Source organism: Ciona intestinalis, chromosome 12 (assembly GCF_000224145.3).
Source record: "Ciona intestinalis chromosome 12, KH, whole genome shotgun sequence".
NCBI classification, from domain to species: domain Eukaryota; kingdom Metazoa; phylum Chordata; class Ascidiacea; order Phlebobranchia; family Cionidae; genus Ciona; species Ciona intestinalis.
Genome location: NC_020177.2, coordinates 2,200,493 through 2,218,523, shown reverse-complemented (window position 1 = coordinate 2,218,523; position 18,031 = coordinate 2,200,493). Strand labels below are relative to the sequence as shown.

The window sequence follows — 18,031 nt, the reverse complement described above, 5'->3', positions numbered from 1 at the left end:
ATAACCCTTTTATCATTTTTTTAAACAGCTTTACCGATGCTAACAATAATTCATTATAACGCAACTTTTTTGTAGTCATGATCACAATTTGACCGCTCACTTATCATTTATTTCGAAAAAATCAAAATATTTTTTTTATCATTCTTCAGAAACTTTTGATTTTTTCTTCTCAGATTTAGCAAGAGCTTTATAAATTTTCTTCTTTGCTTCCTTGTGTCTCCATTGATCTTTAACCACTTGCTTTTCTAATAATTTCTTGTGCTCAGCCATTTGCTTTTTTCGCTCCAATTTCTTAGTTTGTTTCTTGTTTTTATCCATGGTGCGTAAAGCATTCATTAATGCAGCAATCTGAAATATTGAGAATTAACAGTAAGGTTTCTAATTCATAAAATAGGTGTAAAATAGGCTGTATTTTTAATAGCACTGTGTGTTCTAGGGCAAGACACTTTACCAGTAATTGCTCCAACCCAGTGCTCACTATTAGTGGGTCACTAATGGGTTGTGTAATCACCCACAAAATTGCATATCTAGTAACCAGTATAAGAAAACTAACTAAAGCAATAAAAATATCCAAGCAGTAATAGAGTGTCACCATTCTATAAAGAAAACTGTTGCAATTAAGTATTTTTTAAATTATTAACAAAATTTTTCACTAATAATAAAATTAACCAATGGAATAGTTTTTTTTTAGGTTAATCATTTTGCAAAAAAATAAGATGATAGAGTTTGAAAAAAGTTACCTGTCTATCTTTTGGTTCTCTAACAACTGCCTTCTTCATTAGTTTATCATGTTTTGTTTGATTTTTCCCTCGTAAATATTTCGGTTTCGATTTAAATGGAAGTTCTTTCTGCAGTGCGCGGGGAATCACCAAACTAGAGAACTGTCGGCCTTCAGGTCGAACAATTGGCTAAAAAAGAAAGAAATGTTATTTTTTTGGGTTATAATTTGGATTAAAAATGTCAAGTAATAAAGTACTATGCGCTTGTGCACCTAGTTAGCCGTGTTAAGTATTACTTGACAGAGAGCACAATATGCATTCTACATGGAAGGGTAGAAGCACACCATGAGAACTAGGACTTTGTCTGGTCTGGGTTCAATTTTAAGTTAGTGGTCACAAATGTACAGTTGTTTATTATGGAAAACTTGACAGCATACTAAGTTTTCATGAATATTTCAACAGAACATTACAGTCCCTGAAATCTGTTCACGTTAGACGTTATGCTGCTGTTGGACGTTGGTTAATGAAAACGACAACAGGTTTGTAATTTAAAAATATAATGACATTAATGCAAAAAAAACACATTTTTACCTAAAAAAAACAATTAGTAAAAAATTTAGTGAAAAAAAGTATTAAAAAATATGGTTTCAGTTTAATTAAAGAAAAAAAAGAAAAGACTTTTTTTAAATAATAGAGCACTTACCTTGTACAAGGAGTCTTCATTAACTGGTACTTTAAGATTTTGTTCAAAACGAAGTTGGCCAACAGTTTTCATTGCTTGCCACGAATCTTTCTTGTTTATCATTAAGTTAGAAACAACAATGTACATCTTGGGAACCTGGGAGGGGGGTGGGGGGTATTATATGGGTGCTGGTAGCAAATGTAAATGCTCTAGTTATGGATTATCATGTTTTGCAAAAGGGTGTGTATTGTTTTGTGGAAGGTTTAAAAAAAAACATGTGTGTCTGGTGTATTATATCCTTTCTGCATGGTAAAAAGTTGATGCGAATAACGTTCCGCATTAACTCGTCATATGATAACTCGCTAACCGCTTTATTTTGCATGGTCATTTGTTTATGCGCGTATCAACATTGAGTTAGCTTATTTTGATAAATCTACTTTATAAAATAAGTTCTGGTACTTTATGGTGCTATTACCAACTAAAAACTATTAAAATAATACCCGAAAAAGATTAGGCTCTTAAAAATAAAACTGTCTTTCCACCATACTTTTCATTACTCGCATAATGCGAGTAACAACCAACCATCTACACTAGATGACATGCTTATGACGTTATGCGTGTTAACTTTATTTTTGCGAGTAAATATGCGAGTACTTCCGCGCATAAAAGTGACCATGCAAAAAGGGTATTAGAGGACAACAATTTTATAAATGGACAGTGAATGTTAAAAGTGTATAATTGCAATATGTGTCAGTTGTCAAAATACACACTATAGTTTGGCAGTGAGCATGAGGTACATGATGTGTAAAATGGAACGCTATATTGAAACTCGACTGTGTGCATGAGGTATTTGAATACACCATGTGCATGAAAAAACATTAGCAAATTAGCAAAATGTCAGCCGTTATAACCTGTTACGGGTAAAATAAGAAAAGTGTCAAAAACGTGGCTAAAATGAGAAAAGTGTCAAAAATCGTGGCTAAAAAAAGAAAAGTGTCAAAAATCGTGGCTAAAAAAAGAAGTGTCAAAAAGCAAATGCATTAAACGTCTTGCCCAAGATGAATGGATATAACTTGCTTTATCCTAGCATGGCCGGAAAACAACCGTCATTATAATACGGGTGTTTTGTTTCATACACCTTGTGCCAGCTTTTGAGTTACCAAGTATGTTTTTTATTGGGTGATTAGATAAGCACTAGTTTTGTTTAGTTACGATGCAAAAAAACACTCACTTGGACTGGATACCAGGTCCTACAGAATACGACATCGCTCATTAGAAGTTTGTCCTCGAACATTGCACGGAACGCACCGGGAGGTCCTTGCTCTTTACCACCATTAGTGACAGCTTTCTTCACATGCCCACGTATACCACTCACTGAACGAATAGAAGCACCTTCAAACTTTGCTACTTCCAGTGGGCTGTTGAACATTCCCTAAAAGTTGATAAAAAGCTGGGCTCAATAATAATTTTTTTTTAATTAAAAAAAAAATGATTTTAGAAAATAATTTTTTGGTTATTAAGGAATTTTATAGCAGCAATTTGAAATTTACAAACACAATGATTTTTTCTTTTGTTTCATAAAAATCAGTTTAAAGATAAAAACAGGTCTGTCTTGATTTAAAGAACATATTATACATAGTAAAAATCGGATAACTAAATAATAGACACAAAATGTTTTTGTGTTCATGGACACTTTTGTTTTAATAATAGTAATAAAAAAAGTAATTTTGTTTTTTTAAAGGCTTTTTAAAGCAGCAACCTCCAATTCCTTATTTTTAGTCTTTCATTTTTTTACATATTATCTTCAATACAGTAATTGTCCGGAACCGTAGCACAGTTGGTTAGCGCCCGCCTCTAACCCAGAGGTAGTGGGTTCAAGGCTCTTCGTTGCTACCATTGTGGGCGTATGTTTCTTCGTTTTGGGGAGACGCGAGGATAAAGTATGTTTTATTTTGTTATATTCTATGTGGGTGAGGTCCCACAGCGTGGTCTGCCATGGGTCCTAGGATTTAGGCCAGGATTGGCCCATTACCCCAACACCCAGGGTGCTAAGTATGTTACAATCATAGATACATTCAATGGACTCACCTTAATAAAACAAGTGTTCTTGTAGATTTTGTACGGATAACCAACCAGTTTAAGTTTCTTAACAAGCTGAGTGCTACAGTCCGACTCCAGTACAGTCCCAGTAGCAGATATACGGAAATCAGGAGTCGCACCACTGATGGACTGCACAGCAAGAAAACCTGTGCCCTGGGGGTTGGATTAAAGTACTTAGCTGGGATGTAAGAGTGTGGGGTTAGTAAAGGCACCAAAGAACATAGATATCAGCCAGTAAGGACAAGGCCTCCATCTTGTTTCCTACATTTTTTCCTGCCTACCATCGTTGCACTTCACAAGCGTAAACCGACATATTTGCTCATTTTTGGGCAATGTTTGGGTTATTTATGTTACACAATTATATATATGTATTTAACATATTTTGCACCGGCATTGCGCACGTCTTATGTGGGAAACAAGATGGCGTCCATTGACCATTGTTTTTAAACAATGGCTGTCCTTACTTGTTGTAAGTCTATTTACTTTGATAGGCATAAGACTAAAGAAGCAATCAGTTATTAGTCTTTTTTTAGATTAAAGTAGAGTAATGGTAAAGTTTGATATATTATTTGATCAATCTAATTAAAATGAATAAGCTGACCTGAAGTATGATAAAAAACTTGGCTGATTCCGATTTTATATTTACATTATGCTTTGTATCAACAGTTTGTATGATTATGTAACTTTCGTATAATAAAAATTACGAATAACTTATTCCAAATAAATTCTTATATATCCAAACTAAATTAAAATCCCAACAGTTAGAATGAAGTAACAATTTATGTACACCGTTAACTTAATAACTAGCATGAAAAAAATTGCTGTAATAATGTTTAGGCATTATACCTGTGGTGTAATAGGTCCATAGAACAAAGCCCAACAATGCATATGTTCAGGTGTGTATTTTAACATACGTTGCCTTAAGTTGTGATCTTCCATATAATACATAGGGAGTGTCTGGTAACGACGCCAACCAATTGAAACTATGAGAGGATCTCTGGTCTGAAGGTAGTATGAAAATAAATAATTGAATAAATGAATGTAACTTACCTTATCCTCGCCTGGCCGGAAAACGACAGTTGTTTTAACACAGGTGTTCTGTTTCATACACCTTGTCAGCTTACGAGTTACCATGAATGTTACTTTGTGGGTTATTTTTTGTATGGTTAATAATTTGGACAACCCATTAGTGACCACTGGGTTGGAGAAATTGCCGTTAGGTGTCTCGCCCAAGGACACATACACCCACAATGGTGGCAGCGACGAGCCTTGAACCCATTACCTCTGGGTAAGAGGCAAGCGCCCAAACCACTATGCCGGACAGGCCACTTAATAATGATCATAACTTATTGTCACCAAAACTTATAATTATATTTTTTACCTGACGCCACCAGACTTAAACTGTCACTTAAAAATGATGATAACTGAGTTATAATAACATGGGAATCAAAATGCATATTATGCTGTGGCTTCATACACCTTGTGTCTGCTTGTGGGTTACCAGTTATAAACTTGAGGGTGTGGAAATTTTAATTTACTGAAAAATACACACACAACACTAAAAAACTAAGACATTCAAGATAACAGGAGTACAAAAATTTAGAGGGAATAAAAACACATTAAACACTAATATTTGTTTAAAATCTAGAGATAAACTTTTAAAAAGATTTAAAAATAAAATTAAACTTATCTCAAACATATAAAAACTAAAAAATATATGAAAATTAATTAATTACAATAAATGAAGTAACACACACAGCTTACTTTAAGTATCCTCTTGTACCATCTGTGTCTTTTCACCCTTGTACGTAGAAACCCCATGTTTTCCTCAGTTGACGACACCCCACCCACTATCAGGGGGTAATGGGGGTCAAACTGTTGGATCATCTCAGCGGGAATTCCCCTCAGTTCAAGACGAACGTACATACCAGGTCTGTGGGAATATTGTGCGTTAAACATATTTTTTGGTTAAGGACAAAAAGGTAACACAGCTTTGTAGTTTCTAAAACAGCACTATTATTGTTTTTAAGTAAGACGAATGAATTCAATTTTATATAGCTTTAAGCAATTTGCAAGACTTACCTTTGAGATTAAAAAAAAAACAAGTTCCCAAGAAAAAGTCTGCCCATAACACATAAACATGAGTATACTGTCATCAATATCATATATTTGAAAAAAAAATGTTCCAGTTGACCACTGTGGCACAGTGGTTACATAGGTCACTTGGTAACTAAGAAATACAGTGTTTAATATTTGATGCGACCAAAAATATGGGCGTATGTGTCCTTTGGGAATATATTTAACGACAATTGTTCCAACCCAGTGGTCACTAATGACTGCACAAGTCTACAACCATACAAGAAAAAAACAATAGCCCTCAAAGGTACATACATGGTAACTCCAAGAGGTGTATATAACTATAACTTTGGTTGCCTTGGCAGATGAGAATAAAAAGTAATGCTATTGTTAACATAGAGGTCATGATAAACATAAAAACCTTATAGAAGTAAATAATAAACATCTTATAAAATATTAAATATTAACAGTCATTAATGGGTTGTTCAAATTTTTAGCAACATAAACAAGACAACCCATGAGTTAGATATGCAATAATAATAACTGCCATTACCACCATTTAGGGATGCACATTACAGAATAATTAGGTATTCTAGGATATCCTAGAATACTTTAATTCGAATCTAGAATTCTGAATCTAGAATTTCGAATCTTTTTATATTTATAGGAAAAAAAAATTTTACCCACAAAAGTCAGTTTATTGACCCTTTCATAATAGCCTTGTTGGATCTTGAGTGGTAAAATGATCAAATATTGTATTATTGGGTAGTTTTTGCGTCATGAAACGTATAGCAGGCTATGAAAAGACGTTACGAAACGTTTACTCTCGAAAGTTCCACAAACACAAAAATATTTTTTTTCAAAATTAATAACTTTCAAAAATTGTTAATATAGTATATGAGATGATGTGTAATGACGTCATTAAACAGAATACCGAATCCCGTAATTAGATTCGAATACAAAAGGATTCGAATCTCATGGATTCGAAATTCTGTAATGTGCATCCCTACCACCATTTGAGGATTAATCAGCCTCATTCATTTATTTATATCATATTGTATATATACGTACCTAAACCCTTCATATTGAACCCTAGTCGTGTCATCCATGTTTTCAAATTCCTCTCTATTTAGTCGAGCTTGTTCATTCAACTCGCGCTTGACGTCGTCGAACAAAGTGCTCTCACCCTAACAACAAATTGTCTAGTTATTTTTAAACTGGAAAAATTCTAAACAGTTTCCATTACAAAAAAATATTTCGTAGTATTTGTATAAAAAGCATTGTTGAAAATTTGCTGACTTTTTTTAGATTTTTAGGAATATGAGATAAGAAGTAATTTTTGCTATAATACGATGTTTTCAAAACTAGTGGTAGAAGTATAGTACTTAAAAACCGGATTATAGCACTTATAAACAACAATGTAGCCAAAAAAATAAGAAACTTTACGACTCACCCCACCAGAAGCACCTCCTGTCTTATCTACGTCATAATTTCGATCAAACGCCTCTTTGAGCTTCCGTTTCCGCTCCATCCTCTTCTCTCGCATCCTGGATTCACGATCTTTCTTCGACTGTGGAGAAGAAACGATAAAAATGACAGAAAAAGTGAAAATGTTTTTTATCACAGACCAAATTTTGTAGGAAATATTGATTTGAAATTTTTGACACAATTTTTTAAAATTTGTTTTGTGTGTGATGTGGGTCATTTTTACAATTAGGTGATAGAAATCCGAGTTATAATAATAAATTAATTCCATGTATAAAAAAAAAGACAAAAAAAAACCAATGATTCATAACATCAGCCAACAGTTTGACCCTAACCCATTAGCCTCTACTTCACTAGTAACCCCTCTACTTCACTGCTAGTAACCCTTTTATTTTAATAACTTAAAATTATTGGATTATTGTCAGCTTAAATTTTATACTATTTTCTATTATTTTGTGGGTGAGGTCCTTGACCTAGAATTTAGGTCAGATTTGGCCCATTACCCCAACACCTGGGAAGCCCATTTAATTCTTGCATGCAAAAGGGGGCCACCAATCAGTATTAGTATCGCCGTCAAGCATGAAACGGGAACACTTTGGTTTCGATGCAGGCGCCTAAACCACTGAGCCACGGGGCCGGACCATCAACTATAAATGGTCCAAATCTCCAATAATTTATTTAAAAACAGAATCAAAATTTAAACAAACAAAGACCTCATGTGCGTCAAAAATTTCATCTTCTTTTTCGTCTTCATTCTGATTGGTCGTTTTTGCATCGTTGCCCTTGACAACATCCCCAGTTTCCAAATCTTCAAAATCTCCGTATATTTCATCATCCTGTTTGAATAAGAGGGAAGTTAGTTTATGATATATTCACATTCTGTGAAAACTGTATACTCCTATTCATAAAAGAATGTAAAATTCAAAATATTTAATTAAAAGTTATTTATAATTGTTGCACAGTTTTTACTATATAAAAAGTCCAAAAATATTTGACTTTTTATTTAAAATCAGATACTAAAACAATGGGCGCTCACGTAATTCGACACCAGCTGTAATTCAAAACGGGCAAATTCGCAGACTTTGCGACTCTTTACTTGCAAGAAAGCAAATTCACAACGACGAATTATAATTAAAGAGAAAACCATGGTGACTAGTCTCGTTATCTTTTAGTAGCTTCACTTTTTTTTATTTTAAATACTCGCGTGCAACATTTTAGCAACAGCATAAGAGCATCGAAAAAAAGGAGACGCGCGGACATCAGCTTTTGAGTTCGTTCCCTAATATTCAAATTCTGTGAAAAATGTTCATTATCTTCACCTGATCAAGTAAAGTCTTGGCATCTTCCTCTTCTCCCCAATTTCCTGTGACGAAACAGTCGGCGATTGATTCACGAGCTTCATGATCATCTATCCAATCACGAATCATCTTGCTTAGATCACGGGAGCATTCACGATTGTTTCGTTTTCGCCTAAAAAAATATTTTTAAAGTTCAACCTAAAAGATAAAAATTATGCTAAAAACAAAATTACATTTAAAACATACTTTTTATCTGTTTCATCTTCATTTGAAGTGACCTTGAACAACCCCCCTCTCAACTTCTCCTCTCCCTCCTCCCCACTCTCCTCCTCCTCCACCTCTTGCACTGCTCCATACACAAGGCGTTGGAGATTCACGGAAGAACTTTGCCTCTGATAAACAAAAAAATATATATATATACAACCTGTTGCAGGCACAGATATTAGATAGACATCTATTACAGTTCTTTTGGCAAATTTATTTTGAAAAACATTATGTGGCAATTATTTTTTTAAATCAACAGTAAAAATAGTTAAAACACAAATTCGTTGTAAACCAACAGCGAGCATAAGGTGCATGTATCATGTCTGTGTCATGCACTCATGCATAAATGACTACTATGGTATAAATACAGTTACAGTGAGCATGAGGTGTATGAATATACAATTAGTCTATTTTATAACAAGCCAACAATGTAATACCTTGACATTAAGCATAGGGTTTTTGTGTGGATTGTCTAAAAGAAGACACCCATGTTATCACTGGACTCTGGACAGTAAACATAGGAAAAAAGGACTAATACTTCTTTTGTCTTGTGTATAATATAAATTTTGTTATGATTTTGTCCTCCTTATAAAAGACACCAATGTTATAACTGGACTCTGCACATTAACCATGAGAAAGATTACTATTACACCCTTTTTTGATATGTGTATAAAGTAATTTTGTTATGGTTATGTCTCCTATATAAAAGATACCCATGGTATAACTGGACTCTGCACTGTAAACATAAGAAAATAGTAAAATTACACCATTATTGTGTATAAAGTATGTTTTCTTATGTTTATGTCTTTTATATAAAAGATACCCATATTATAAATTGACAGTGGGCATGTGAAATATACAGTATTCAAACCACCCATCTTACTTCAATGAAAGCTTTCGCAGCTTTTTCTCTCAAATCAATTTTCCAATTTAACCCAGATCCTTCAACTTTATCTTCATCTGAATCCTCATCTTCCTGAAACAGCCATGTTTATCATTATTTGTATCGTTACCCCCATCCAGGGATCATGAGTGTGTCATAAATTTAAAGATAAAAAATCAAAAAAATGTAATGAAGTAAAATGTAAGAAAATTTGGAGTTCTTGGTGGTGTAATTTGTGTAAGAATTTTGCACTTTTTATCTTTAATATTTATATAGTACTGTGGGGTAAGACGGGACACCTTTAGCACATAATATCCAAATATTCGGATCGCTTTTTAAACGATTAACATCGGTCTATGGAAGTCGTTAGGATACGGTTTTATATGTTGTTTAATGTTCTTTGTTTACTACCAAACAGGACGAGAAAATGGAATGAATAGATGTCCCATCTTCCCCCATCCTACTATACTTTAAATTTCCATTTTTAATTTAAAGGTTTGAATTTCTGTCTTTGACATTGTGGGTTTAAATTAAGCTGAAACAAAAGCCCAATATACCAGTTCAACCCTTAACTTATAGCTGTAAGCCTGTATCCAATCAAATTTTTTGCTGATCAAGGACCTAATTTGTTTGGTGAAGGGCAAAAAGTAGATAACAGGGTTTTAATGTTACTTTGTATAATAATTGTACAACTTTATAAGAGCAACCATTTTGTAGCTGCGGGTCATACAGTTTGTCTAACAGTTCTAAGAAGGAAGTTTGTATTCCAGTATAAAAATATATTTTTGTGAAGTCTTCCAGGTGGTAACTTGTATTTGGGGTAATGGGTCAATCCTGGCCTAAATCCTAGGACCCATGGTGTGCCATGCTGCGGGATCTTACCCACATAGAATAAAACTTGTATTTACTGGATAATATTGAATGAAGTCTCAAATAACCTGTTCAACTTGTTCAGTTTCCATATCAATTTCTTCATCTTGGTTTTCTGAAAAAAATCACCATGTTAATATTTAAATAATAAGTCACTAATTTAAACCCTGGACAAAAAAAAAATTTTTTTTTTGTGTGCTGGAATAGATATTACTATTAGTGACTAATGGGTTAAAGCAATTAGACCTATGTATGTGTCTTGTTTAAGTACGTACATACCAACAATGGTTTGGTAGCAACGTAATCTAGAGCACTTTAACAATTATGCTAGCATCAGTGGCAAAAATATGAAATTTATTATAAAATGACTTGTATTCTAAAAAAGTAAATCTAGCATGAGCTGATAAAGATTTGGTAAACTGCTTATGAATATAGGGTGAGAAGAATCACAAAAAGAACGACAACTATTATAATACATTTTTAAAAAGGAGCTATCAACACCCAATAAAGTACATTTAGTAAACAGTAAAACAGAATAAAATGTAATTAGAAGAAATGTGAAAAATAAAACACCTGCGTCTTGAGCTTCATCTTGAGGATAAAACTCGTCATCACTTTCATCTGAATCTTCATCATCTGAGTCGTCGATCCCACTGTCCTCTCTTCCCTCCCCATCATTATCATGGAAGACATCTCTTCTCCTCACTCTCCCATCCTCCTGATGCACAACTTCTTCATCAGGCATCTTCATATTTATCATGCTGGAAATCGGATTAACTCATAAAAACATATATCTTAATCGTGTTTTAAAGAATTAACAACAGTCTATGGGAGTCTTTGGATACAGTTTTATGATTCTTTAAATGTTCTTTGTTTACTACCAAAGGTGACGAGAAAATAGAATGAAGAGGTGTCCCATCTTTTCCCACTCTACTATAAATAACAAGAACAACTGATCAACGATACGGATCGGGACGAGAAAAAAAAAAATAATTGTTCCATCTCCCCCCGTCCTACTATACATTAATTAAATGCAATCATTTTATTCTTTGTTAGAGGATAAGGCATAAACCTACATCAAGTACAGTGTGAAGTTTTTATTAGCATAAACTAAACAAACGAATGACTAGAGTCACTGGAAAAGAATGTTATGTGAAGGTAACATATACACAACACTTTACACAAAAAATGTAAACATACTGGAAGTGATTGCAACGTTGTTGAGCAATATACCACGTGGCATTGAATAGTAATAATGACAATTGTGACATATTGGCTTCAATGCTAACTTAACAAAAACAATACTAACGGTAACGAAATAGAGCCACTAGGTACAATAATTGTCTATTTATTACCTTTCTGCTTGTTCAGTAGACAATGGTTCATCTCCAGTAAACAAAGAAACTTTGCTTTCCTCCATTTTAGAATCGATTGTTTTCGATGAATCTATGATTGATGACTTCAGAATTGTTTCAGGGACATTTTGTTGCTGAGACTAAAAGCGGTGGAAAACTAGGGTAAATTGGGAAAAACTAAGTTTAAATATTGGTAAAATTTATTGAAAACCATAGAACCTAGATAAAACAAGTTGTAATTAAAAATTATTAACCAACTTAGTATATGACTATTTTAAATTATTAACAATTCATGCGAAATCATTTAAAACAATTTGAACAGATTTCCATTTTATACGAGTGAAATGTCTCTTTTTAAGCTTTTTAAGCGAAGTTTAAGCTAAAGTTAGGCCAAGAAAAAATAGTACAAAACCTAGTTGAAACAAGGTAAAATGATGAAAAGAGGTTGAAACTGGTAAAAACTAGTTCCAATAGAATAAAACTGGTAAAAACTAAATCAATTCTAAAAAAATCGAAGAAACTAAATCAATTCCCCCAAAAAAAATCGAAAAAATTTTAAAGTCGAATTTACAATAAATGAAGTACTTCCATTTTCATTACAATTTATATTTTTACAAAATGCATAAAATTTATACTTATCTACATAAAACTAGGGCAACCTACCTCAGCTGTGTTGTTACTACCATCCACATCAATATAAACAGCATCCTTGTCGTAGACAATCCCTCCAACCCCTGACATGGGAGCATACATCACACGCTCATGTACATCCAAACTCCTGAGAAAATAATACTCATTAAAAAATGACAAACCTTTTTAACGGGTCAACTGGTATAAAAATGTAGTGTATTTCTGGCGTTTCATCTGCAATTCGGAAAGATGTCATCATTCCCTGATAAGTCGTGGAAAGAATATTTACATTATGCCTGGTAGCAGAAGTAACAGAATATAAAAAAAAACTGTTTTTTTATAATTTTTGCATAAACTTTAAGTCTGCTGATCAAAAGTTCTGTTGATATTGCTACTATGTGAAAGAGTGACTTTGGGCATGACATTTAACAATAATTTAACAGCTTTAACGAGTCACTAAACTTTTACAGCTTTAACCAGTCACGGTTGATCCAATTTGTCAGTCATACAAAAACAGTAAAAAAATCAACTCAGATTGCATATGGTAACTCATAAGCAGACATGAAAGTGTATGAAATGGGGAGAGCCATTGTGCTTGCGAAGTTGTCACGCTATGCAAGGATAAATAGTGAAATTTATTTATTGAGGAAAATATATTAACCTTCTTTGTTTTTTATCTCCTCTGTCAGGCAGTGGACATGGATCGTGTAGAAATGAAATATTATGTAATCTGTAATCACCAGCACCTGTGATATATAGTGAGATTACTTATTTATTCAGATGTCCATATTTCTGATTAGTAATTTTTGTTACGATTATAAATAAAACAACTACAGCATTTTTCAGTTTTCGAAAAAAAAAGGTTTTAGATCAGTTATTGTACCCATACAATAAAACAATGTCGGAAGCATAGAGAAAAAAATCTTTTACAAAACAGTCCAACTGCTTTTTTAACCACTATCGTGCGAGTAAAAATACCCTCTACTCTAAATTCCATAGTCACTCAACCTAAATTTCAGAGTTATTGCAGATTTGCAGGTATGTATAATAAAAAGGCTTTTTAACCACTATTGTTCCCCTCTAAATTCCATAGTTAAGTAAAAATACCCCTCTAAATTCCATAGTTACTCAACCAAATCAAATATCAACTGACTTTTGAATCCATACATTTGGGTTGTGAAGACCCAATTTAAATAAAAAAATTATATAGGGTTGTGAAGACCCAATTTAAATAAAAAAATTATATCAATTGGAAATAATTAAATTAAAACCCAGAAACTGTTCAACTTTACTAAGCAATAACCAACCTGGTATATGAACTGCTGTGCTTGGTTTGAGGTGCGTGCCTCGTACATAACCATATATGGATATATTGCGGTTACAAGTGGGTTCAACTCTCAAAGTTTCAGGGTCAGTTATGTCTTCCATACTGTAAGAAACATTAGAAACTTGAATGTATTTAATGTAATTTTTCCCTTTTGTGTCCTAGGCAGAGAATGAATGAATGCAACTTGCTTTGTCTTTGCATGGCCAGAAAATGACAGTCGGTATAATATGGGTGTTATGGGTCAGTATAATATGGATATGGGATGCTTTAGATAACCCATTAGTGACCACTAGGTTAAAGCAATGCTATTAAGTGTCTTGCCCAAGGACACATACACCCATAACGATAGCAGCGACGAGCCTTAAACCCATTACCTCTGGGTCAGAGACATGCGTTCTAACCCACTGTGCCGCATATACCCAGTGTGGAACTCAAGGCTATTAAAATTGTGGATAATGCACGTGGTCTTAAACAGGACATTTAATAGTAAAGAGCAATTGCTCTAATTGTGGTGGGTTTTAAAAAAAATGATCACTCACAAAGTTTAAATGTACATGCTAAGTTAATACCATATAGGCATTACATATTAAAGTCACCGCATTGTGTGGAATATGAAACATTTTGTTAAATTACCACACCAGAATAAATAACTGACAGTAAATCGAGTTTAGTATTGAAAACAAAATTATGAATTTTATCATGATTTTTTTCATGAAAATCTCATGAACCACAATAATCACAATGTGACAACAATCAGAGGAATTTATGGTAAGTAATGAAACAAACATTATAAAATTTTTATAATGATTTTTCCATGAAAATGCAGTGAATCACAATAATCACATGACTTACCGGTCAGCGAACACATATGAATGAGTTGACCTCCAGGTCAAAGGTCGGAACTTCATGACGCTTATGAAGCGACAAAGGTTACGAACCTCAGTACGTTGATATTCACCAAACACCATACCACTTAAGTAAAATAACTTTGCCCCCTGAAATTTGATTGGAGTTGTTGTTATATATGAATGTAAATTACTTTATTCTCGCGTGGCCAGGAAAACGACAGTCGTTATAACACAGGTGTACTGTTTTATACACCTCGTGCCAGCTTACGAGTTACCATGTATGTTACTTTGTAGGTGATTCTTTTTTTGGAGTTTTTCATTTTTTTATGTAAGGCTGATAATTTTGACAACCCATTAGTGACCACTGAGTTGGAGTAATTACCATTAAGTGTCTTGCTCAAAGACACATACGCCCGCAACGGTAGCATGACAAGCCTTAAACCCATTACCTCTGGGTTAGAGGTAGGCACGCAAATTTCAGGTAAACTGGATGCTAAAGCTGACACAAAGGTTTTTAAAACTTCCTGCAAGCTATCTAAGAATGTGAATTTTGAGCTTTCACATTTTAACTTTTTTATTTAAAATAAAAAAATTTGCTCATGCGTATACCTGGTAAAGTTCTGTCCAAAACCGATGCTTTAAAGCTTTTTTCGTTTTCTTCAAAGTTTTTTGTTGTTTAAACGAATCAAGATGAGTCAGAATTCCCATGACCTTCGGAAAGCCATGCACCTGTCAATCAATAATTGTAAAATTATTTTAGTTTATAATGTAACATAACATATTGGTGTATTAAAGTTGAAAAAGTTTGTCCGGCGCCGTAGCACAGTTGGTTACGCTCGTCGTTGCTACCATTGTATGTGTCCTTGGGCAAAACACCTAACGGAAATTGCTGTACACAGTAAGCACCAATGGGTTGTTCAAATTTTCAGCCACACTTAAAAAAATCCCCCCAAAAAATAATTACCCACAAAGCAACATACTTGGTAACTCGTAAGCTGGTACGACGTGTATGAAACAAAACACTCATGTTATGTCATTTTCCGGCCATGCGAGGATTAAGTTAGTTACATTCATTCAATTCAAGCATAATTTACAAATTATTAGTGAAAAATTGTTCTGTTATAAGTTAATAACCAAAACCATCTAACAGACAACAAGACACAATGACATTAAATTTAAATTTAATAATATCTAAATGGGTAAAAGGTTTGCATTGATAACCAGTGCAGTGGATGGTCAGTGCTGCCATAATTGTGGTGGGCAAAACCTATAACGGTCATTTTTCTCACAAATGAGTTGCAAGACTGCACCATCTTGTTCATTATTTATCTATTCACCCTTTCTTTACAACAGCATTGTATATGTACTTCTATAACCGATTCTATATGTTTTATGAATAGTTTTTAAGAATAATCTTAAATTCTACATGAAGAATAAATGCAGTAGTGATGGTCACCAGTTACCTGACAAATGTTAAGAAATTCAAATGTTTCCATTTCAAATCCAAAACTGGCATCGATCATTAGCAGAATCTAAAACATAAATAAACTTGGTTAAGTACATTTTTGCACAGTTTGATTTTCAGAAAATTTATACGAAAAACTATTTCAACAAAAACAGCTGATTTTCAATGAGTAGTTGAAACTTACTAGAGTATATATAGTATTGGCCTAGTCTACCATGTAAATAAAGAAAAATATATCACAAATCCAAATATATTTGTCTAATGGTAGAATATATAGGAGCATTCTCTTAATCTTAGAAGCATTTTGTCAAAAAGATAAAAATTCAAAATCATTTAACTTACCAGGTCAGCTACTTTAGCAATATCAATCATAGAGGTCATGTCGTTGTTACATTCTATCAATGTAAGTCGACGATGTTTACCTGACACTAATGTCACTGGTCCCTAGTAGACAAAAAAATATTAAACATTTTATTTTTAAACTTAATTTTTTAAATATAAATTATGTAAAATTAAAATGTAAATTAAGAATTAAAATTTCTCTAAAACAGAATCTTCTGCTTAAACAGTTTATTACTGCGGAAAATTTCCTTAAAAAATTAGTTACACAATAAGAATAGAATGAACATTTCGAAATGTTGTCAAAAGTGCTTCTACGCATTTAAAACAAACCTTGATTTCCGAAACTTTTTGACGCGTGTAGTTTTTAAGGATTCCATTTAGAAGGGTCGTCTTTCCTACTTTTGGAGGACCAACAATCGCTACGACAATAGGAGGGGGTTCTTGGGGGGTTCGGTCGACAACGGGTATGTGGTGCTTACGGGCTTTCACATCCTGGGCTCTAATAAATTTAACCAAATTATAGTTAATATATAGTAGAGTGGGAGAAGATAGGACACCTTTGGCGCATAATATCCAAATATCCTGATCATGTTTTAAAACTTAACAACGGTCTATGAAAGTCCTGAGGATACGGTTTTAAAATTCTTTAAATGTGTCCCATCTTACCCCAACCTACTATATGCACAAAAACTTAAAAATTTACTTTTGCGCAAAACATAATTTTTTACAACTTTTTGTGAGAATTACCGTCTGACCAAAGTTTCTTTACAAAGAGTTTGAGCTTCATTTTTAAGGATTCATGTAACACTATTGATAAATAACACACTGTGCAAGGATTGTTTTGTGAAAAGCTAAATTATTTGATTTTCGGAAAAAATTGAGATAAGAGCACATGTTTGCATAGAACTGTATGTACACAGGCATTTTCGTTTCATTTACGCTATAGTTCGTTTCATACAAAACAATTGGTTTAAAAATCAATACGAACTAAAGTTTTAGCTTTTAGTGCCAGCGGCAGCACTGATATAAGCTGCTATTAAAGTGGAAAAGTATACATTTTCGCAGCTCTTACCTTCTAAATGCTCTGTTTAACTTGTTTGTGCTCTGAATTGCAAACGCTTTTGGATTTCGTTGTTTAGTGTCCGCATCTTCGCTGTTCTTCTGTCGCTTTTCTGCTTTACGTCCAGCGCGTCGGGCTCTGTGAGCTTTTGCCGGTGCATCGGTATCCATTTCACTTTAGTTGGTTGTTTTATTGATCCCCAGAAGTAAAATATTTCGTATCTTATTCAACAGCCGAGAGTAAACAATAAACGAAATCAAAACATACGCACGTGGATTTCTTGAACATATGTGATACCAAAGTGTGTTTAAAGTTTAGTGCCGCGATTCCATATCAAATGGTCTCAAAAATTGTTTAGGGTATGACACCATTGTATATTTGTATGCGATGATTTATTTTAGGCTTACATATATTTATCGTTTTATTAATTTTTCCACGCAAAAATAATTGATAAATAAAACTGATTCATTCTTGGTATTTCAATTCTACAAAACCCGTGTTACAGCTTTACCAGTCTTAACTTTGATGAACTGTCTGCAAAGTGCAAATCAAAATTTACGTTTTAACGAGTGATTCTCAAAGTCATCGCATTTATTTGAACCGCCGAAAGCTTAGTAAAAAACAAAC

General features: G+C 33.4%; 1 protein-coding gene across 1 annotated transcript; it reads right to left on the bottom strand.

Moving 5' to 3' along the window:
• Positions 1-87: 87 nt before the first annotated feature.
• LOC100185882 (ribosome biogenesis protein BMS1 homolog) lies at positions 88-17,741 on the bottom strand. Its single transcript, XM_009862163.3, has 25 exons — positions 17,417-17,741; positions 16,675-16,843; positions 16,345-16,446; positions 16,001-16,069; positions 15,147-15,266; positions 14,542-14,684; positions 13,670-13,791; positions 13,024-13,108; positions 12,396-12,510; positions 11,733-11,872; positions 10,951-11,138; positions 10,446-10,492; positions 9,508-9,600; positions 8,607-8,752; positions 8,382-8,532; positions 7,776-7,898; positions 7,031-7,147; positions 6,649-6,764; positions 5,266-5,434; positions 4,348-4,503; positions 3,490-3,654; positions 2,633-2,833; positions 1,423-1,557; positions 741-908; positions 88-348 (listed from the first exon to the last, which is right to left on the bottom strand). The coding sequence occupies exons 1-25, from the start codon at positions 17,572-17,574 to the stop codon at positions 139-141; spliced, it is 3,408 nt and encodes a 1,135-aa protein (XP_009860465.1). The 5' UTR covers positions 17,575-17,741; the 3' UTR covers positions 88-138.
• Positions 17,742-18,031: the final 290 nt, after the last annotated feature.